This window comes from Ochotona curzoniae, unplaced genomic scaffold (genome assembly GCF_017591425.1).
Source record: "Ochotona curzoniae isolate NIBS_2020 unplaced genomic scaffold, NIBS_Ocur_1.0 contig_908, whole genome shotgun sequence".
Classification (NCBI taxonomy): Eukaryota; Metazoa; Chordata; class Mammalia; order Lagomorpha; family Ochotonidae; genus Ochotona; species Ochotona curzoniae.
The window spans coordinates 27,940,649-27,959,324 of record NW_024466607.1 but is presented as its reverse complement, the minus strand read 5'-3'; the positions used below and the strand labels follow the sequence as shown (position 1 = coordinate 27,959,324).

At 39.8% G+C, this 18,676-nt stretch overlaps 1 protein-coding gene across 7 annotated transcripts in view; it reads left to right on the top strand.

Moving 5' to 3' along the window:
• Positions 1-18,676, top strand: part of MAGI1 (membrane associated guanylate kinase, WW and PDZ domain containing 1) — a 594,780-nt gene that overhangs the window by 340,484 nt on the left and 235,620 nt on the right. For all 7 annotated transcript variants that reach the window (XM_040994773.1, XM_040994775.1, XM_040994774.1 and 4 more), the window contains one exon: positions 17,507-17,623. In XM_040994773.1, coding sequence (XP_040850707.1) covers positions 17,507-17,623 — 117 coding nt within the window. The remainder of the gene's footprint in view (positions 1-17,506; positions 17,624-18,676) is intronic.

Genomic DNA, 18,676 nt, shown 5'->3' with positions numbered 1-18,676 from the left:
CTCATATGATCTTGGGATATATATTTAAAAACAATAAAAAAAATAAGAAAGTTCATTATGTTTGTTTGGAGGCAGTTTAGTATAACTGTCCCTGATTTCTCTACACTCTTAAGATAGGAGTGCTTATAATGGCTGTCACCATGATATGGTGGCAGACACTTCATGTGTTTAAGTAGGGATTGCTAAGAACAGGGATACTGAATGTCCAGGAGTTGACAGCATAAACCTGCAATTGACCTGTGCCAGGTCCCAATGGTACCACTGTTGAGGAACACATGGTGAAGTGTGTAGTAAGCATGTGTGCATGTGTGTTTGTGTGTTTGTATATTGAAGCCTCTTGTGCTGAAGGGATTTGGCCAGTTGGGTTTTACTTTTGCTTTTTGTCCTTTGATTTCATTTAAGTCTTTCTCACTCTGCGACAAAGGCTACCACATTGCCCTGATCATCTTTATTTCGTTCTCTGTTTTCTTCTTTCCTCTGGGTATGGGGAATGGCAGTACAGAAAATAGCTGATGAAGTGTATTTTTCTTTCTTTGTAAGTAAAGTTAAAATAGCTGTGGTGCTTTGGCTTGTTGGCCTACTACAGGGTTAAGGCAAAAAAGCTCATTAAGAATAATGGTAATCTGCAACCAGCTCACCTGTCAAAGGGAAAAGCAGACTGGCAGATGTGGTGGGGTTGCCTCCATAAATCACCTTGCTTTGTGGAAGTTGGCGTATGGCCCGTGAGTGTCCTAATTATCAAATGGCTTTTATAGCCTGTTATTTATAATCATTTTTGAATAGCAGCTGAAAAACTACAGTGAAGTGGAATTAAAATAGTAGAGTGTGAAAATTATAATCATTTTTAGAGTTATGGAGGTTAGAAATCTCTCATAATCAGCCCATGATGTAACAACCATTTCCCTTAAATATTTTTTTAAACCAAGTTGATATATACCATGCAGTACACTCTTAAAAAGCAAGGGCTATGATCAGTCTGGTGACAAGACTTTAATGAGTTGCAAATTTGTAACTTAATAGGTTTGTAACATACAAAATAACTCAAGATCATGTACACAGCCACATTCAGCTGATAGACTTGCTCTTGTTTGCTCATTCACTCTGTCTCTCCCTACCTCCTGATCTCTCTCTCTCTTTCTCTCTCTCTACCCCTCTCTCGCTCCCTCCCTCCCTCCCTCCCTCTCTTGCCTGGGATCATGGCAGTTAATTGTCACTGTCTCTTTTGTTTTTGACTTTGTGTGAAGAACGGAGTCATGCTCTATAGATGAGTAATTTCACTTTTTGCAAACCTGTCCAATGCCGTGTTTCAATGCATGCTCTTTTCTCACAGTCCAGTGGATATCTGAAGGGTGTGCTGTACTATAGTGTTGTCTGTATGCAGTTTGACCATGTAGGTCAGCATGCTGGGATTCTGGTCCCAGCCAGCTCTTGCATGAATGAGATGAGGCCCTCATAGAATACAGATATAACCCAGATGATCTATTGCTGAGAGTAAATTGAGGTGAGATTGGTAGAAAAGCTGAGTTAGTTGCTACTGATGCTCAGAGTTATGAAATGTCAGTGGGATCTTAGATTCATTTGCATAAAAACTTTTTAGTACCTCATTTGGTCTACATGGTCCAGAATCCCTAGAGTAGCAGATTTACTCCCCAGTGATGGTTCCCAGCCAGGAACCTGCCTTGTATGCCCTGGCTGAGAGTTCACTGGAAGCCAGTGCTGGTGAGATGTCAGTTTATCTGATCCACTGTATTGTAGGCATTGGAATAGTTTTTCCATGTAGCCATTTAGAAGATTCTGTCTTTATATCCTTCTTCAAATTCATACCAGTGTTTTCTAGGATCATAGTAAGTCTTACTATTTTATAATATTGCAATTTTACTTCTTTTGAAGACTCAAACTCATACTAAAGTGGAAAGAGCAGCTAATATCCACTAGTTGTTAACATCCTTCCCTCCATATCCCATCCCTCTAGCTTGACACATATCAGGAGGCTTCTGAAAGGTGTGCAAAGTGGATTAGAATATGAGATTATTTTCATGCTTAGATCTTTGAAATCCATGCAAATGAGATGTGTACAAAAGTTTCATGGAAATAATATATTAAAAAAAGATTATGCCTATATTTCAATATTTTTGCATCAAAATAATCTTACCATTACTTTCTATTTTTCATAAGGGTTTTTTTTGTAATTATTTTATTTTGACAATCATTACATAGTTGATTAGGGCACAAACGGTCAAGGGCTACAGGAAAATGGGTAAGAACTTTATTTTCACGTTATTACCATTTTTTTTTTCTGTATCTGGGGTAAGGAGAAAGAAAAAGGGAGAAACCCCATCCAGGTCCCTGATGTGGGACATGCTCTGAGGGTCCTGCTCTAGTGGTTTTAATAGTTCAACAGTTTTGAATTGCTGCCAATCTTGCCATTCCAAGCATGATGAAATGTCTCCAGAATCCACTGGCTGACATAGTTCACTTTAGAGTCTCTGTTTGCCCAGATTTTCACTTCCAACACATGGCTAGGGTGCTTGAATGACGTGTTCTGTCCTCCAATCCTCTGTTGTGGTACTGGGTATCCTCTGCTGGTTCCTATGGTCTGCCATATTCTCCATGAGTTTTTAAAAAATTTCCTCATGGTTCCATTTTTCTAAATTAGCTGAATGTAGGCTATGGATATTGTGATGCTTCATTTCTCAGTAAGTAAGCATCACCCCTAATAGATTATGTTTTCTCAGAAGCCATGATGCAATTGCCACGTATCAGCATTCATTTAGTAACATCATCAGACTTTCATGCATATTCATCATTTCTCCAGCTGAGCTATAAATATGAGAAAAAGAGAGAGAGAGGGAGTAGGGGAGAGAGAGGGAGATCCAAGCTAGCTTACGCAGAGCATTATTCTTTCTTAAAAGAGCAATAATTCAGAGTATTTGCTATCCCTCAGTATTGTGTTAGCACATGACATCATCTGGTTTCACAGCAGTTCTGAGTAGACACTGTCATTATCCCCATTGACAGATTAGGAACTGAGGCTCAGAGAGACTTAGTCATTCGCCCAAGGTCCCCTGCTGAATGTGGAGCCTGAATCTGATCTTAAACAATCTGGCTTCTTGGCACCTACCACAAAGAGAAGCATGCTCTGCTGGGACATTGATGCTATCATCAAATTCCCACTTTGCAGAGACAGCATCCGCTTAAAAAAAAAAAAGTCTTTGTAATTACAAAAGGAATACAGGACTACTTTAAAAACAAGTTTAATCTGGTCCACAAAAATTGAAATATATGCATACATTTTTCCTATTGTACATTTTTGGTGGAACTTTTTATGATACCCTGGCTCCTGGCTATGGATTGGATCAACTCTGGCCATTGCAGCCATTTGGGGGTGTGAACCAGTAGAAGGAGGTCCTCTGTCTCTCCATCCCTGTGTAAATCTAATCTGCCTTTCCAATGAAAATAAAATAAATCTCAAAAATAAAAAAGTGTTCACTGTCATCTCAAATTCCAGAAGGTCCCATTACAGACTGGCATAGTGTCATTTCAAGAATGTGGTGTCTTCTTAAAGCAGTCACATAGAAACACTTTTTTTTGTTGTTTTTTGCATTTCAGCATGACTCCGCATGTGGAGATTTGTGACTTTGACTGTTCGTGCAAACGTGCAGCTGTGCATTAATGCCAAACCTCATCATCATCAGCCATGTCACATTGCCAGTAGGGCAGCATTGACTTTCTGCCTTCTGTATGCAGGTTCTTTATTTTTGTTTTTCCCTGAGTGATGTTTTTACGCTGAGTTTAACTAGAATAAACATAAGCAACACAAAAGATTGTAAATAATGAGAAAGTGGAAACAGTGGAATTTAAACCTTAGCTTGCTTTTCTTGCCATACTTATTTCAAATTTCTTCTGGCTGTGGCATGAAATTTGTTACAAAAAGAAGATGTATCAGGAGAAAAAAAAGAGAGAAATAACGATAAAACAGATTTCTTGAAGTGCTAGCAAAATATTTTGTGTCTGTGTAGGAAGTTACACATAAATAGTAGTTTCTTAACCTGCGTTTCTGTGTAGTCCCTCCCATATCCTCTATGATGCATCACATATTCACCATGTTTTTATCATGGTTTTTAAAGTTTTACAGAAACAAGACTATTTTGTACTGCTGGGGGAATGGGTTGAGTCTCTGTATGTCTATGGAGGTGCTATGTGTCTGGTTGATAGAACTGTTACAAAAAAGCTACTTTACTTTTTAAAAATAGATTTATTTGCTTATTCATTTGCAAGGCAAAGTGAGAGAGAGACAGGCATCTTCCATTTGCTGGTTCATTCTGCAGATGCCTGCAATAGCCAAGACTGGACCAAGCCTAATCTGGGAACCTAGAATTCCATCAGAGTGGTAGGGATTCATGTACTTGGGTCATCATTTGCTACCCTCCCAGTTACTATAGCAGGAAGTTTGATTGGAAACAGGGTCGCCAGGGCTTGAACTGGCTCTCTGTCCTAAGATGTGAACTTCTCAAGTGGCAGCTTAACCCACTGTACCATTGTGCCTTTCCCTTTTGACTAATGGAAAGGTATCCTGAGAAATGGAGAAATAGGTTGATATTCAGATCCCAGCTTCCAACATTTAAAAAAAAAAGATTTATTTATTTTTATTGAAAAGTCAGATATACAGAAAGGAGGAGACATAGAGAAGAAGATATTTCGTCCGTTGATTCACTCCCCGAGTGGCCACAATGGCCGGGGCTGCACAATCTGAAGCCAGGAGCCCAGAGCCTCTTCTGGATCTCCCACATGGATACAGTTTCTCAAGGCTTTGGGCCATCCTGAACTGTGTTCCCAGGCCACAAGCAGGGGGCTGAATGGGCAGCGGAATTGCTGGGATTAGAATTGGCCCCCATATGGGATGTGCAAGGTGATGACTCTAGCCACTGGACCACATTTTCTTAGAGGACTTCATTGTGGCTCAAACTGTTTTTTCATAATTGTTGGTCTATAATAGAATTATCCAGAAGGGCTTTAGAATGCAGGTTGTTAAGTTTCTGGTTCCTTCAAGTCTGGAGTGAGCTCCAAGAATTTAGAGTTTAAGTTTCTGTGTATTATCCTTGCTGCTGGTTGCCTACCTGTACTTTACAGACAATTCAATATGTCCACCCCAAGAGTTATTCAGCTGCAGCCAAAGAATTGCTTAAGGAGACTTGCCCATTCCTGAAGTGCATGAACAACAAGTGGACCAAGAGGTAGCAAATGCTGGCCCATGGGTTCAGTCCACTGCCTAATGCTGTTAATAAAGTTTTATCTAAAAAATAACCTCATTTTTACAATGTCAGAGGCTGCTTTAATGGTCCAAAGAGTGGAAAAGCTAAACACTGATGATGTGCTGTCAAGGCTGGTAAATAGGTCCTTATTTCAATAAAGCTATCCCACTACAGAAAAATCAGGTTGACCACTGCTTTCATCCTATAAGGTAGGAAACAATTGAAAAGTTATTACAGAGGAAATTGGAAGGCTGAGGTTTCAGTTTGTGTGTGTGTGTGTGTGTGTTTTAGAAGTATTGGTTTGTTTTGATTTTGGTCTTTTGGTTAAATACATTAGTACAATAATAACATACATTCAATATTTCTCAACAGCCCATTCTCCCAATTAATTTTTTTAAAGATTTATTTTTATTATTTGTTTATTGGAAAGGCGGATATACAGAGAGGAGAGACAGAGAGGAAGATCTTCCGTCCAATGATTCACTCCCTAAGTGAGCGCAACAGGCCGATGCTATGGTGCTCCGAAGCCAGGAGCCTCTTCTGGGTCTCCCACGCGGGTGCAGGGTCCCAAAGCTTTGGGCCGTCCTTGACTGCTTTCCCGGGCCACAGGCAGGGAGCTGGAAGGGAAGTGGGGCTGCCGGGATAGAACCGGTGCTCATATGGGATCCCGGGCGTGCAAGGCGAGGATCTTAACCACTGCGCCACCGCGCGGGGCCCCCAATTAATTTTCTTACTGAAACTAGTAGTTTCCCCAAATCAAGAGAAACATAGTTGATAATCCTTGCTGATTCTGATACAATGCTGTCATCTATTCGATTATTAGCAGGAAATTTAAAAATCACATCATTAAAAGGAGAAATCATTTTTCTTTTGACACTGTAGTTGTCAAATGAGTGTTGTTGAATTTCTTGCAAGCTGCAGTAGATACTGTTGTAACCGTTCCAAAAAGCATTTTGTCAATATGTGTCGGAACCTTTGAAATAATGTTCCTACTCATCAATCTAGTCATTCTCCTTCAAGGAAATTTCAGCAGATATTTCTACTCAAGGGTTTTCCACCTCAGCACTGTTACAAGTTGTTTTTAAAAGGTAAGCAATCTGGGGACAGGCATTGTAAAACAGTAGATTAAGCTGTCATGTGTGATGCCAAAATCCTGTATCAGATTGCCTGGAACTGAAACACGTCAATGCCTCCAAGCCAGCCTCCTGCTTATGCACTCCCTGGGAGGCAGCAGGTGATGGCTCAGGTCCTTGGGTCCCTGCCACCCGCCCTGGAGCCCCAGCTGCAATTCTAGGTTCCTGGCTTTGGTCTAGCCATAGGAGGGGTGAGCTAGGTGATGGAAGATCTCTCTGACATGTGCTACTGTTCTCACTCTTGCTCTTTCAATTAAAAAAAAAAATCTCTAAAGCAGTCCCAATGTCTACTGTCATGAAACTGATCCTATTATTATGACTGTGCAAACCTATTTTGGAGTCATTTGAAATTAAGCAGGATTAAATGAACCTAATACAGTCTTATTTATTTATTATCTTTTCATTAATTTTTGCAGGGAATGCATACCAAGATTCTTAAACCTTTTTGTGCTTTTTTTGTCTCAGCATTTTCACATTAAGTATTATGAGAAAATAATCAGAAGTGCAGTTAGATTTTGCATAAGAATAATCCAAGTGCAAATAATCCATATTCTTACTAATTCTTACTAATTAGTAAGAATCTAGGTTCTTACTAATCTTACTAAATAGGTGGTGATGAGTTGATAAGATAAAATTCTGTGAAGCTCTTTAAACTGTATTTTTGAGCACTAATATGCTGCAAATGTTCATTAATTACTTTTTAAAATAGGCATAAAAATGCACATACATGATGTGATCCTATATATCTCATCTTTAACCACAGATAAAACTTTGTATTCTGTTATAAACTTATTCATCAGCAGCTAAGCACAAACATTGAAGTTAGTTTTTACTTCACTCCTAACATTTGTTGTTTTCCTCTGTCACATTAGCAAGCTGTGTCACTTTGGTGTTTTCATTTGAAAGGGCTACAATGAAGAGGTGAGAGATATTCCATGCACTGGTTCATTCCCAAGATAGCCACAGTGGCCAGTGCTGAGCCACGCCAAAACTAGCAGCCAGACATCTCTGCCAGGTCTCCTACGTGGGTGGTGGTGACCCAAGCACTGGTGTTTTTTCGCCCTGCTTTTCCAGGACATGAACCAGTACCCATTTCATTGCTGTGCCGTAACACCAGACCCTCAGTTCCATCTTTGAATGATGTGTCTATTTCTGGCTTTCTTCCTAACCACTAAATCCAGGCCACGTCAGGTATTGTCTGCTCAGACCTTCTGACTTGTTCTGGCCCCTTCATCCACCCTTGACCCACTGCACAGCTGTGATGTAACTCCCACAGTGTTGACCATTTCTTCCCCCTACCTGACTTTCTCCCTTCAGTGCATTCCTCCTGTGCTTAGCAATGCTAATATGAAAGTTACAGAACTCTCTCTTTCTCCTCAACCTAGGTTATCCTTTGCTTGAGTTCCTTGCTGTTTCTCCAGCATGCCAGCATCGCTTCTGCTACTGAATTTTTAGGATGTGTTGTTCCTTCTACCTGAAATATTTGACTGCAGATCAGACTTGGCTTCTTGTCTTCCTTTACATCCGCTCTTGCCAAACGCCCCTGCCCAGAAACCATCCCTGTCTGCCCTCTCTGAAAGAAGCGGGTCCCTTCCTGGTCCTGGACTCTTGTGTGCCTTTAGGTAGGGCCATACAGTAGTTGGATAAGCCACTTAATAAATATTTCCCGATTGAGGGACTCTCCCCACGTGCATGAATGAATTTTAAACTTCTGTATATGTGGGGGAGGATTGGGGGAGGGGCAGTGGGCAATATGTATGCATACGTACATGGGACTTAGGCGTATAATACAAAAATGCTAATGGGGCTGCATATGAAGTTCCAAGAGATTTTACTTGCTTTATTTTGTCTCCCAAAGATTTCAGTTAATAAATTTTAAGTGTGTTGAAATAGATGTAACATAAAGTATATCATTTTGACTATTGTAGGCATACACTTCCATGTCCTGAACAAGTCTCACTGTTGTGCGACTGTTGCCACCATCCATCCTCACAGGTTTTTCATCACCCTTAACTGAAGTTTTGTTCCCAATAAACAGTAACCCCTTGAAAAATGACATTGCTTATACAGTTAAAAAAAATCAGAGAAAATGCAGTTGAAAGAAACAAATAGCTAACATCTTTTTCATACCACAACTCACTTAGATGAGTTTTGGATTGTAAGTTTGAGTGGCTATAAAACAAGTTAATTTGGTTTTCAATTTATACTTTTGTGTAAAAGAAAACCTTTCAGAAGTGCTGAACTGACAGAGATTTTTATTTGCTGTAATAGCTGTACTGCCATGCAGACCATTTGTGTTACCTTTAATAAATGGGTCTTTCCTACCGCTATCATCATTCCTTGTGGAAATTGCGTGCTCAAGCAGAGTCACCTGGAAGTGTAATTAGTTTTAATATCTGTATGCAAGTTTCCCTCATATTGGAAATGTGCAATGCATGCAGGTGTCAATTCTAATTGTAATGAAACACCATTCTACAACCTCCAAGACGTGGATATTCTGAAGATATGGCTAGGGGAGCTGATTAAAAATAGATGAATTAAGAGGACTTGAAGGGGTTCTCTCTGAGAATCTTGGCCATGGAGATTATATCTACTGACTAATGTCCCACCCCCACCCCCAGCTTAGGATCTATACCCTGGAGACAGGAATCTGACTAGACAGGTTTCTTTCATAATCCATCACCTTCAAACAATGCTTCTCATTAGCAGAGAACTATGTAGCAGATGAGAGAAAATGTTGGAGATATACAGAGCAAATTGGATTGGAATATAATTTCATGTTTCAATAATTATCAGCACCACTTGCAACATAAATAATAGGTGAAAGAATCCTATCCTGAATATGTACAAAAGACATCCTAAAATCATAGAAAGAGTTATTAGGAAAATACACAAAGAATATGAAAAGGCACATTACATAAACAAAGACACAGTAGTGCCTATTTGAGAATCAGAGCGAAAGCTAGCCCTGTAACCCTGGCTCCTTCCTGTAAATACTTGCAATAGCCCATGGCTGGAGCTGAGACTAGAAGCTGGGAGCTCAACCCAGGTCTCACATGTGGTTGACAGGGGACTCAGTTACTTCTGCCATAACTGATGCCAACCATGGTTGACATTAGCTGGAAACCGGAGTGAAAAGCAGTTATCGAGAATTAAGCCCAAGTACTCTGATATGGGAGACAGGCATCATACCTGATAGGCTGAAGTTTTGGCATGCTTTTCAAGTGGAATTATTATATATCTTTTGAAATCAAATTTGTATTGGTCACCTCTACTAACTTTACTCACTAAAGTAAATGAATAAAGCAGGGAAAAATATCATTGCAAATTTAAAAGACATAAAATTCTGGGTCAGTCATGTGACTCAACAGGCTATTCCTTCACTTGCAGGTACTGGAATCCCCTATGGGCTCTGGTTCATATCCCAGCTGCTCCTCTACCCATTCATCTCCCTGGGAAAACAGTACGGCCCAAAGCCTTAGAACCCTGTGCTGGTTGGGAGACCAGGAAGAAGCTCCGGGCTTCGGATTGGCTCAGCTCCAAACATTGTGACCACTTGGGGAGTGAACCAGAGAATGAAATCTCTCTCTCTCTCCCTTTATCTCCCTTTTTTCTGTATATCTGCCTTTGAATAAAACTAAAGTAATTTTTCTTTAAAAAAGAACATAAAATTTCAGAGTTTCATATATAATTGGGAATTTTAAAATGTTAGTGGAAAATCAGATTAACAGATTATTTTTTTGTCAAATATTTTGAAAAGCAAGCTTCTTTGTTTTTTCAAAATATGCATTTGCATAAATTTTTTTAAGTTCTTCAGACAGATAAAGTGTAGAAATATAAAAGAATGGCAAGTCCAAATAAAAATGATTCTCCATTTTCCCTGCTGAAATTATTAAGTTTGTCTTACAAAAAACTCTAAGCTGTTTTCTTGGAACAAAAAAAGTCCACATATTTTTGACCTGTCTGCTCTTTTTCCTTTACAAAACAAATCTTAGATTTCAAAGTCACTGAGGATGGTATGACACATTCAGTGTCCCGCAGCTTATAATTTCATTGGCTCACTGCCCTTGACAATTTGAAGAAGATTTGTAGACATGTTCCTGAATAATTGGCAATTAATTTTAAATTAGATGCCAAAAAGTACAGTATTCTTAATTGAATACGAAGGTTGAGCCTTTTCACATCCAAATGTAAATGTTAACTGGCAGCATGGTTAAACGTGCACTTTTGTATATCCACAGTAGAGAAAAGTTTTAGTTGTGTAATCCATAATCCAGGCTGGCTTTACCCACAAGTGTCTTAACAATGTTTTCCGCTCTGGACACTGCTGGTTTTTCTCAGCAGTTATCAGTATGATCCCTAAGGTGTATGAATCTGTACATGTATGCAATAATGAGATACTGTACCCTGATTTTAAGTTGCAGTTTTCTTTTTTGACCGAGTCCATTTGGAGATCCTAAACATCTTTTGCTTTTCTTGTTGCAAATAAAAACTGTCAGTCTCTTTTTTTTAAAAAAAAATATTAGTTAGTAGAAAGGCAAAGAAAGAGAGACCAATCTTTCTTCTGGGGATTTTATTATCCATATAGCTGCAATAGCTAGGACTGGGCCAGTTTCCAGCCCAAAGCCTGAATCTCCATCGAGTCTCCCTGTTTGGAACTCAAGGGACTAATTGCTTTGGCCGTGTTCTCATGCCGTCTTAAGCTCTTTAAGCTGGATTGGAAGTGGAGCAGCTGGGGAGAGAATTGAAACTTCCCTATGGGATGACCACCCTGCAAATGACGGCTTACCACCATACCATAGTGTCAGGTCTGTCAGTATCTTCTCACTACCAACAGAAGTTTTCCTAGGAGAAATTTAAAACCCTAAGTGGTAGGTAATGAGAATTTTGCTGAAGTAAACATTGAATTGTTTTAGTCAAATTGTGAGAATATTTTTCACTTCAATCTAGGAGTTACAGCTACGACCATTACATGTCTTTGATTTCTAATTGATTTCACTTTCTAAACTTTAGCACCAACAGTGTCCTGAGTGCATTAAACCTACAATGTTTTCTCACCAGACTATTTGTCTACACCATTTTACTATGAGTAAATATTTCTTCACTTTCAGAAGCAGTAGAAATATTCATCAATCTCAATTTTGTTAGTCTTATATTTTATTTCTAACTACTCCTTAGCCTATAAGATAGAGTTTAGGTTTATGGGCATTTTTACAGAAAGAGGAAGTATTATTATTTGTACTAATTTTAGTTCTTTCACTATTCACCTCAGCACTTGTCCTCTTGACATGGTGGTAAATTTGCTTTCCATCGTTCAACCAGTGCTTTTACTTTGCCAAGGGCTGTCTGAATGTGTCAGCCCGTTTAATACTCAACAAGTCTTGTGACTGAGCTTCTATTATATCATTGTTCTATTTTTGCAGTGAGAAAAGTGAGGTTAGAAGAGTAAGCTCTGTGCCTATCTCACCAACTAAGAATCAGCAAAGTCAGGATTCAGGCCGTTTATTTGTCTTATCCTCCGAACTATACCTTCATACAATTTTTCTGAAGTTCAGCTTTCTGCTGAGAAACTGGGATCAACTGAAAGAGTTATTCATTTATTCTGTATACTTAAACTCTCAGAAATACCTTTATTGCAGTGTAATTTAGATACAGAAATACTCTCATTCTGTATTTCCATATATCTAGACCAATATTTAAAATCATATTTTCAATACCACCATCGAAGAATACTATTAGCATAGTCCCCTGCCATAAATTCTTTGATATCCTCTGCCTTTGAAAACATATTAAAATCATTATAGACAGCCAGGTTATTATAATGAACACTAGTGATAATACACAAACCCTCATAGATCTTCTTGCCACCTGTTCCTTGTGTAATTGATCTTGGCTGACCTTGAGCTCCGGGTAGCAACTATCACCATAAACTACTTTAGCATGGTCTAAAACTTACATGTAAGTGAATCACACAGTATATTTTCTTGTGTCTATCTTATTTTACTCAGCATTTGTGGGTTCAAAAATCATGTTGAAATCCATGCACAGTTCTTTTGTGATATTCATTTTCACTGAACTTTTTGAAGATTTCTCTGAATATTTGGATTTGTTGGTATTAACTGTAGTTCCCTATTTCCCATTGCTATGTAGTCCCTAGTGGTTTGAGATCTTACAGTTTGTAACTTTTTGATGGGCGTTTGGATTGTTTCTGGTTTGGAATATTTGGAATGAATCTGCAGTGAAGATTCTTTGACAGGATTTTTGGTGGACTTGTTTTCGTTTGGGAGACCTGACTGGTAAAGTTATGACTGCATAAAATACCTACAAATTGTTTTCCCAAATGTAAGTACCATGTTATATGCTAGCTAACAGTGTTCCATAATTCTTGTCGCCATACAACTCTGTCTACAGCTAATACTGTCAGTCTCTCATTATTGCTGTTATTGAAGGGGATTTTCAGTGAGATTTCTTTACGATTTTCATTTGTGTTTCTCTGCTGATGCATTGCATCCTACTTTTTTTGTCATGTGCTTAGTGGGCAGTCATACCTATCCCTTTGTAAACTCTCTGATCCAACTTTGCATCCTAAATCAGGGGAGAAGGTTGTTGAAGGAATGAATTTTTGTGTTTTTCATTCAGTGAATCCTTGGTAACTGATTGAATAAATTGAGATGAGCTCAAATGTGTGCTCTTATTTTGACAGATATAATATAACTCACATAAAAAAATTCAGACTTGGTTTCTTTAGTCTACTCCAAAAGAAGCAGCTGTAATAGGAGATCTTGTCTTAAATATGATTTTAAAATAAAGATCAGTAGTTTCCTGCTCTAGGTAGGAAACACCATATTCTTAAACCATTTCTCTTACTCTCCTGATTTACTCTTTCTGACCTTGGGGAAGTTGTTGTCCAAATACATGAGATTTGTGGCTCATGTGGTTACTGGATTGCTGCATTGTTTCTCTAAGGCCAAAAATGTTCTTACCCAATTTTTATTTTGTCTAAAAATGGAAGAAAAATGTTAGCTTTATTATTTTTAGCTGTCACTGAAGCATCTTTTGTCATTAAGGGCAAATGCTGTATATAAGTTTTGTGTTGATTTTTTAGACTGCTCCTGGTGATTTAAGTGTTGAAAATTATGATTATTTTCTGCATCATTAACCTTTTTTTTCTATATGTTTTAGCTCTGCTTTGTTTAAGTAAAGAGAATTGAAAAACAAAACAAAACCATAAACCTGTTGAGAAAACTGTGACTTAAGTAACACTGATAACAATGAAGTAGTATATACTTGGCATTTCAAAAACATCACAGGGGTAGATACTTGGCACATCAGTTAAGATTCTGCTGCCGATATCAGAGTCCCTGGATTGGAATCCCAGCTCTACTCCTAATCCAATATTCTTGTTAATTCACAACTTTTTACAAGGCTGCAGATGATGGCTCAACTATTTAGGTTCCTGTTAGCCATATGGGAGATCTAATATGAGTTCCAGGCTCCGAGAAACAGCCTTGTCTATCTTTGGCTGTTGTGGGATTTGAGCAGTAAACCAACAGATGGAATTTCTCTGTATGCAGTTTTGTTTTGTTAGTAAATAATTAAATAGTTTTTTTAAAGCAATACAGACTAGTAATATCTGTCTATTCACGTACATAGTGAGGAATGAAGTGTATTTCCCTGACTTACTCTCTTTCCATAAAAGAACTAACTGCTTATAATTTTTTTAATTGCAAAGGCACATATACATAGAGAAGGAGATACAGAAAGATCTTCTGTCTGCTGGTTCACTCCCCAAGTAGCCACAATGGCAGGAACGGAGCTGATCTGAAGCCAGGAGCCAAGAACTTCTTCCAGGTTTCCCACACAGGACCAGGGTCCCAAGGCTTTGGGGCTGTCGTCAGCTGCTCTCCCAGGCCACAGGCAAGGAGCTGGATGGGAAGTGGAGCAGCTGGAATATGAATCAACATCCACATGACATCCCAGCAGATGCAAAGCCAGGATTTAGCCATTAGCCTATCATGCTAGGCCCCTTTGCTTATATTTCTTATGAATCTTTCTACTAAATATGGGATCTCTCCTTTTATTATTCTTTTAAATTTTACTTCTTTTTATTATTATCATCTTATGATATAGTTCCATAGGCCCTGGGATTTCCCTTATCCCCTCCCCATTTCTCTCCCCCCTCACTGAGTTCCTCTATATCATTACTATAGTATATTTCTTCATACACAGTCATATGTCTATCATTGTGGGCATGGACAATGGCAGAGAGTCCAGCATCATATTGTCAAGACATAGTAAACAGTTTTGTTGGGAGTCCATCTTTGGTCTGGAAGTAGAGATGCATACTGTATTGTATACTCACATCTGAATGTGATAGTCTCCATTACACAGTTACTATACTTCTTAAATGAAAAGTCACAAAACAAAATCAACAACAGGAAAAAAAAAAAAACAAATGAACAACACTCTGAAGTTAAACAATATGCTACTGAATGACTAATACGTCACTGAAGAAATGAAAATCAATAACCTTCATGAAGAAAATGATGCTACTCTATAATCTTTGAGTCACTGAAGAATTTAATCAGAAGGAAGTGTTTTGAAGAGATAAAACTAACAAAAAAAATCAAAATCCATGAGATATAGTTTCTGCTGATCTTTGTTGGTGAAATGTGACTGGCTCACCAGTCTCCACCTCCTGTGATACCGTGCTGAGTCTGCACCATTGTCTATACAACCTTTCTCTCACTTTGGGTTGGAGCAGGTACCAGGATTAGGGAGACAACAGGTGTCCTTAAATAGCTAGGTTGTTGGTGGTGCTGATCTTGCCGGGACCTGTTGGCTGTTAGGTCTGAGGGCCACATGGACCTATTTTGACCCATATGATGCCATAATTGGTATTATTTTTGTGTGGGACCTATGGAATGCACTGAGCTCAGTGAGTTCTCTGTGCTGCACTGAGCACATGCACAGCTCACTCTAGCCCCTGAATTCTTAAAGGTTTTCCACACTGTACAAAATGGTGCATGATGTTCTGGAGTTCTTGATCTGCTGACTGTCAGGTCTGAAGGCTACCCAGACCTTTCTTGGTTGGAAGCTGTAGGATGCCATGTTGTTGCAGTTCACTGAGCCAGAAATGAGTTCACTCCCAGCTCATTGCATGCTTAGTACTGTCCATAGCCCTTACCTCCTTAAACAAAATGGTGCCTGAGATGGTTCTAGGGAGTAGAATGGGTTGTGAAATCCACCTTGTTCCTGCATTTCCCATCTGTGATCTACTGCTCTGTCTCTGCTCCTGATCAAATAAAAAACACCAGAAGGACAGGCAGTTATTTGGATTCACCTCCTGAGCTCCCAGTGAAAGTTCCTTCCCACCTGGTTGCTGGTTAGTTTTGGCTACCAGTGGAGTTCAGATTGCCATTTGCTGAATGCCGCTGGGGTATCAGTCACTGCACCACCATACAGTTGTGTTTGCTGCTTTCCTGTGTCTGTCAGTCTCTAGGTGCCCCTCTGCTGTTATTTGTCCTCTCCTGTTTCCTGGAATATGCCCTTTCTGCTTCACACTAACATTTCTCCATCTGTTTAAATATGTCCTTACCCTATTCCACCATCATGATTCCACCTCCTTTTATTATTTAATTTTTTAAAATTTTCTTTAGAAAAAGAGAGAGAAAGATCTATCACTTGTTCACTTTCCAAATGTCACATGGCTGGAGCACCCACATCTGGGTTGGCCCAAGCTGGAAACTGGCAACTCAATTCTCTTCTCTGGTGTGGGTTACAGGGGCCTAATTACTCGTGCCAGCACTGCTGCTCCCAGGGTCTGTACCAGCATGCAACTAGTTAGGGTTTGGAGCTGGCTGTTACATCCAAGGACTTCAATAAGGAATGCCTGGGTCTTAACTGCCAGTCTGAATATCTGCCCTTTCTCTCCTGCTTTTTTAACATCTAGGAAAATCCTTTGAGGAGCAGAGAGACAGACACCAAAGCCTCTATGGATGTTCTCTGGCAAAAACCTGAAGTCAGGAACCACATCCGGGAATTGAACCTAGGCACTCCTACGTGGCGTGTGGGTGTCTTGACTGTGAGGCTAAATGGCTGCTGCTATGGCTCATTTTTACTGTAATGGCCTAGTTTCAATTTGTTAGGTTTGGATATGCTCAGACACGGTTGAGAGAGAGGCGATGTAAAGGTTTTTATTGGGAAAGAGTCTGACAGATTGTTCCCTCCCCTGGAGAAAATCCTGAACCACTCCCATATGGGAAGTAACTGTGAAGAGAATGGCCACCCAAGGTAAACAGCACTGGACTGTAATACATCTATCCCACGCCGGGGGGAAGATGGGCGGAAGCTCATTGCTCTGCACATGCGGATGGCATGAAGTGCAGGGTACTCATCTTGGTGGTGTCCATGACCTCTGTAGGTTGACACTGCGTCAAGATGGTTCCAGCAGCACTTCCCAGATGAAGGCAGTGACTTCTTCAGCAGGGTGCTCATCACAGACTCACTTCTGCTCCTAACAAAATTCTTTTGTTTTTTGTTTTAACACTCTGGTATTTTGTAAGATAAAAGCCCCTGCAAAAAAATAAAATTAATGCTATTTCATACTTTAAGAAAAGAAAAATAGATTCATGTGTTTACTTTCCTGAGTGGCAGAGACAAAGATACTGAAAGAGATTTTTTTTTTGTCCCAAAATGCTCACAATAGCTGGAGGAAGGCGCAACAGAGCCAGGATCCTGGAACTCCATCCTGCCTCCCACGCAAGTGACGGGAACTCAAGCACTTGAACCATCATTGTTGCTTTCCATTTACATTAGTAGAGAGCTGGATCAGAAGTACAATAGCTACAAGGAACTGGCACTTCAATATGGGATGCTGGCCTCCCAAGCAGTAGCTAAGCTGCCTGTGCTGCCTGTGCCACTGTCTCCCACCCCGCTCCCCTTGTCACTTCATCTTAACTATACTCTTGCCTTTCTCCCTGCAGAGAAAAACTTCACACCCATTGTTTTGGTGACTGAGGGTGGCTAAGGAGAATTGCTTTTTGCGGTTTTCTAAAAATTTTCAGGCTGCTCTAAACAACAGTCTTCAGCCTTGTTGTTGATGTTTACTTTCTCCTGCAGGAGGAAGGCTGAACAAGGATCTGCGACATTTTCTCAATCAGCGATTCCAGAAAGGGTCTCCAGACCATGAACTCCAGCAGACCATAAGGGATAACCTTTACCGCCATGCTGTGCCTTGTAAGTAGCCAGTTCCTGGCGTCTCACTCTTGGGTAAGGATGTTAAAAGTCAAGGGAAATAAGATCGTGATACCTGGTTCTGGACCATTTGGCAGCTTGTCCACTTAGTGGATTTGCTAAGTCAGGTGAATCATGCCAGGCAGTGGGACATGCCCCGCTTGACCACTTACTAGTTTGCAAGGATAGGCACATTACCTGTTTGTAAAGCCCACTTTTGACCTGAATGGAAAGGAGATTTCGGTAATGCTAGCATCACAGAACTGTCCTGCAGGGCAAATGGGATGAGGAGTCTATTGGCATGGTGAAAGCTTCCTTCATAAATGTTTACGTTCACTGTCATTCATGGAAGGGACTAGCCCAGAGGTTTTGAGAGGGACCTTAGTGGAAGCCAGTAGGTCCCTAATGGCACCTCAGGGAGTTCTGCCTTTCTCCCCCATACTTCCTGTCCTTTATACCAACATTATTAGATGCATCATTCGGGATATCTGGAATGAGCTTTTTTTTTTTTTCAGGAATAGTTTCCACAGGTTAAAAACATTCCCAAATCCTCAAGACTGTTAGATTAGATCCAATCTAAGAGAGCAGGACAGAGAACCAAGGAACTCAGAAAATCACGTATATGTCTGAAGGGAAGGAAGATCAGTTGGTGTGTGTAGGCTTAGATAAAGGGGCACTCAGTAGTGTTGAAGTACTGCTGTGCTTGCCACACGATGTCCTACACAGCTGACCGTAAGGGGTGGATGCAGGGAAGATTGTTGGGCAGGAGACAAGAATGTTCCTTCTTCTAGTGCTTGAAATTTCCTTTTCTTCAGGGTTTCCTTATCTTTCAAAATTTCAAGCATTATGCTTGAAAATAGCATTTTTTAAAACAAGGCCTTGAAAGCTATATACTGAAAAGCACAACTAATCAGACATTGCAGGGGCTTATGAGGACTTAGATTGTCAAGTCTAGGCTGATGTCTTGAGAAACCAGATTCTAGAATATCCTCTTGGCCTCCATTTTGTTTGTTAATTAAAATCAGCTTCTGAGAGGAGAAGTTTCCTGCACGTGAC